The sequence below is a fragment of the Pseudopodoces humilis genome, chromosome 24, assembly GCF_049639895.1.
Source record: "Pseudopodoces humilis isolate 2021_Gansu_Grassland_sample_001 chromosome 24, ASM4963989v1, whole genome shotgun sequence".
Classification (NCBI taxonomy): Eukaryota; Metazoa; Chordata; class Aves; order Passeriformes; family Paridae; genus Pseudopodoces; species Pseudopodoces humilis.
The window spans coordinates 5593391-5598191 of NC_142223.1; the positions used below are offsets into that span (position 1 = coordinate 5593391).

Below are 4801 nucleotides of genomic sequence, written 5' to 3' on the forward strand. Positions count from 1 at the left end.
CACCCCGCCGTGCCCACCCCCGCGGGGTCTCAGCATCCCCCGTGCGGGCCTTTGTGGGGTCTCAGATTCCCCTGTGCGGGGTCTCAAGACCCCTAGTACCCGCCCCCGCGGGGGTCTCACCGCTCCGTGCGCCGCGCGGAGCCCCGAGAGCCGTGTCCGGGCGGCCACCAGCGGCCGCAGCGGGCGGGTGCTCCGCAGCCCGGCGAGAGTTAACGGCGGCACCGCCTCTCCATTGGCGGCCCCGCGGCGGCTGCGGAGCCCGCGCTCTCCCCGCGCGTCCGCCGGCTCCGCGCTCCGAGTCTCCATGCGGCGCCCGCCGGCATGCCCGGCACGCCCAGCCTGCTGCCTCCGCTGCTCGCCCTGCTGTGCCTCGGGGTCGCTGACCCCAACCCCGACCGCGACCCCAACGAGCCGTGGTGCCCCTACAAGGTGGGCGGCGATGGCGCGGCGGCGGCGCGGCTCTGCTCCCGCCCGCCGGCCCGCGGCTTCCAGTGCTCGGCGCGGGGGTGCCGCGCCCACCGCTCCGCGGGCGGTGCGCTGGTGGCCAACGTGCTGCGGAACGGCAGCGTGCTGCTGCAGTGGGGGCTGCGGCACTGGGGGCCGCCGCCGCGCCCCGCCGCCGCCCTGCGCGGCTTCGCGCTCAACTGCTCCTGGGACGGCACCTACACGCGCTTCCCCTGCGACAGCGTGGAGTTGGGAGCCGCATGTCGCGACTACCTGCTGGCCGAGGCGCACGGCAGCGTGCGCTACCGCCTGTGCCTGCAGCCGCGTTATGCCCCGCCGCGCCCCGCGCCGCCCGCGCAGTGCGTGGAGTTCCGCGTGGAGCCCGCGGCCATGCGCGATATCGTCGTGGCCATGACGGCCGTGGGGGGATCCATCTGCGTGATGCTCGTCTTCATCTGCCTGCTGGTGGCCTACATCACCGAGAACCTCATGAGCCCCGCGCTCAGCCGCGGAGGACACGCGGCCGCCGCTCCGCGCCGCGCGTAGTGCGGGAGGGAATGATGATGCTGCTGCGCCGCGGAGCTTCCGCAGCCGTCATTCCAGCGCTTTCCGTCGAGGGAAGTGCTTTCCAGACTGTTCTGACAGCGTTGGGTTTGCCGTGCTCGAATTTCCAGGATGTGCGTTTCCAGCGGAGTTTGGAGCTCTTCTTCCTCCTCGAGTGGCTTCTCAGCCAGAGCCGTTCATGCGGACTAAACTCGTGGCATCTCCGCAGATCAAAAAACATTGGCAGAGGTCCACAAGTGCCAGAAATAGTCTGTTTTTAAGGGCAATTGGCAGATCTTACCGAGGGCCTGTTTGAAAAGACTGTCCAGAACACCCTCATTTTAACATAAAACCTCTTGGTCTTAGACCCGTGCTTGATCTTTTTCCTGTGGGGTAAAGTTGTTTAAAGTTCAGGAGAACTGTCTGGTGGAACCACAAACCCATATCTAAGTGTGTGTTTGGTCCAAAGCCCACTTAATCTCATGTTTTAGGTGGGTTTTGTATCATGCCTTATGCTGGTCACAAATTTTGGGGCCTAGACTGGCCACCGTCCAAAAACAACACGGGTTTTCTGGTTGAGGGTTTTCTGGTCAGCTCCAGTGACCATCAATATCCAACACCTGCTTTTCTCAGTAAGAAAACTCCATTTTGTTGAGCAAGTAGGAACCAACCCTTAATTATAAGTAAGATCTAAGTGAGCACCCCCCTTGCCCCCTGAAATCCCCTCCTTTAGCAGTACAGCTGCACTAAGGTAGAAGCTTCTTGACCACAGAACTCACTGATGTTATAGCCGAGTGTTTTGAGCATAGGAACACTCCCCGTTAACTCCTCACTTGATGCTGTAGTAAAGTAAGGTTTTAGCCATACTCTAGTACTGATTCTATTGTGCCTTAGTGCTGAGAATTTGTCCGATTTTTATTGGTGTATCTGTTCCTGTAGTTCTCATAGTTAAGCGTATCTCCCTCGTGTTCTTGTCTCTGGAGTTAGTGGTTGTTGGTTTGTCTGATTTTTTTTTAAAAATAACAAAAAAAACCCAACTTGGGCTGATCATTACTTGAAGCTTAATATATACATAAAGTAGTTACCTTCAGAGAGGTATTTAGTGAGGTAGTTTTTAGTATGTGTTGTATGTATGTAGTTGACTGCTGTAACACAAAAAAATAATTTATTATCACTTAGGAACTGTGCACCTACAGCGGAAAAAAAAGTAGGGGAAAGGCTCTGCTGTAAAGGGACTGTTGCTGTTAAAACACGTCAGGTTCATGTGTGATCTGTTTGTGTAAATGTTTAGCACTGGTGAACAACCTATTTGTTTTTCCTTGTTAAAGTTGTTTGTGAAGTTTAAACTTGGTGGTAGAGGGTAAATATAGGAAGTGTGTGGAATCCTTAACTATACACAGTATTTGTACTGAACATAATCCCTTCAAGAACTTGGGAGTGGCTGAGGAACTGAAGGTCTGCATTTCATCAGACAGAAACAGCTTTTTCTTTGTTATTCCTGCTGTGTTTCCATTCTCACATGCAGCTGACTCCATATAAGTATTCTATGTTTATTACCTTGCCTATGTACTTGATTTAAGCAACTCATTGATGCCATCATTTTTGAGTTTTTATCCCTAAGGAGATCGACTGCTGGAAGAAAAGGCAATTTTTAAGAAAATGAAGACAAATTTTTGTCTTTTAAAGGTTTAAAGTCAGCCTTTGCTGTAGCCAGTTCAGCACAGGGCCATCAGAGTGCCACTGATTTTGTACATCTCTGTCACCTTTTGTCAACCAATGTCACCATTCTGTTCCTCATCTTGTCATGAATTGCCAGATGTGAAAACCAGCTGTATAAACAATGAGCCTTGTACCACCTTGGCATTGAACTTAATAAATTAAGAGGATAATGAAAAGAAATGAAAATTTCATAAATATTTAAAGGTTCAAGATCTTGCTTGACTCAAACTGCCCAAACTGGTCATAATAATATTCCATTGCCTACTGTAAAATGATTACAGTATTCATGGAAAAATAAGAGATTTATTCTCTGAATACTCAGTTTTATTTCCTAGAGGTTTGGACTATAGATAACTGGGTAATTCAGGTGGTAACACTGATGTAAGTCTGAGGAAATGGAAATTTAATTTACAGTTTTGAATATGACTGTCTTCAGTAAGACACCTCTGCAGGTAATAATGACCTAATAGTGTAATAGGTAATAATGACCTGCTAAAGCAGCACCTAGAAGATACTGGAGAGATGTTTTTGTAGTCATTTCACCTTTTTATTAATCAATCCCTGGGGATTGCATTGCAACAGCATGCTGAGCAGAGGGTCAAAGAAGAATATAAATCCTGATAGAAGAAAATCTGCACTTTTCTGAAGGTTTTAATTTTTTTTTTTGCTTTTCCTTGCATTAAAAATGGGATACAGGAAACAATATTTCAGTTTCTCATGCATTTTCAGTGGAAAAGAAATCAGAGTATTCTCTGGTTGATTTTGTCATTAAGCAAAATATCTGTTGACCCATTGATAACTGGATTTTTTTTTCCTTCTATCACTATGGAAATTTCTGCCACCACAAATGTAGACATTGCTTGTGATAATAAAAGGGAAAATTACATATACACAGGCTTGGTATTAATTCAACTGCCACAAGCCTTAGTGAGAGTGCACAGTTAAATCTTTCTGCAGTCTTTGCAGGATTTCCCAAAATGTGCAGAGTAGCTTATGGAATGATAATCCATACTGCCCTGTCCAGGCAGCAATAAAGAAGTGGCAGAATGCTGATTTATAACTGCCAAAAAGCTGCTTTGGGAAAAAGTGGAAACAGCTCCTAAGGCAGCTACACATTCTCCATGTTACTATACAAGTACCTGCTATTAAAAATCCATGTGATGCCTTTTAGGTGTTTTATTATCCTGCATTTATCCAGTCATTCCCAGTACAAATACCAGTTAAAATGGCAAGTGATATGCTCATTAACAAGATTCTTTTTAATTTGCCCTGTGCTAAAGGTGAGGAAAACAACTGCTTTTTCCATGCCTTGTGCTTAAATGTGAGCAGCTCAAAGCCCAACTTGACCCCAGGTTTGAGTCTTCTGGAGGAAACAGCCTGTGCCTCAGACATAGAATCTCTCTTAATTACATTATGATTTTTTTGTGGGATGTATATGGAAAGGCTGCCTGGCTTTACTTGGAGGTGCAGGCAAAAGCTGGGATTTTGCTTCCATGGAGACCTGGAGTTTCAGTTTTACATGCCGCTGTGTTTCACCAGCATGTTCCAAAAGAAAGCTGGGCTGGAAGGAGGAAAAGAGGCAGGTAACAGTGTCACATCCCTGGTAAAAGCTTTGGAATTGCAGCAGGGATGCTTGGATGGGGTTTCTGGCAGTTTTAACCTGAGCAAAACCGCCCTGAGACTGGTGTTGCTTCAGCACAGGTCTGGTCACTGCATCTCTGATAATTCCCTGACCAGAACCACCAGGTGATCAGATTTTGTTATTTGCAGAATAATAATTAAGAAGATCATGGTCAGGGATAGGAATGGCTGAGAGGAGACCCAAGGAAAGAAGTTTTTGCGGCAGGGGCGAGGAAATGCTGAGGGGACACGTTTCGGTGGGAAATGCTGGGTAACAAAAGGGCTGCATGAGGAAAGGGGAAATATTTATTTTTTGAAGCTGATGGGATAGTGAGAAAAGCTTTATTTTTTATGGAAAATACAAAAGAGAGGGAGAGGTTTTACCCGGAGGGAGGAGAGGAGAACGGTGGTTGTGGGAGCAGGTGCTGAATGTCATGAAAAGACTGCTGGAAGTGCTGTGGTGATAACTGGAAAA

The 4801-nt window shown here is 48.0% G+C and overlaps 1 protein-coding gene across 1 annotated transcript; it reads left to right on the forward strand.

The window, feature by feature from the left end:
• The first annotated feature begins 321 nt into the window (after positions 1-321).
• FNDC10 (fibronectin type III domain containing 10) lies at positions 322-2850 on the forward strand. Its single transcript, XM_005530471.2, has one exon. It carries the CDS (start codon positions 322-324, stop codon positions 988-990), a length of 669 nt encoding a protein of 222 aa, XP_005530528.2. The 3' UTR covers positions 991-2850.
• Positions 2851-4801: the final 1951 nt, after the last annotated feature.

What these genes read in the sequence shown, in the direction of transcription:
- FNDC10 (XM_005530471.2), top strand. Translation starts at nt 322, where the DNA reads ATGCCCGGCACGCCCAGCCTGCTGCCTCCGCTGCTCGCCCTGCTGTGC.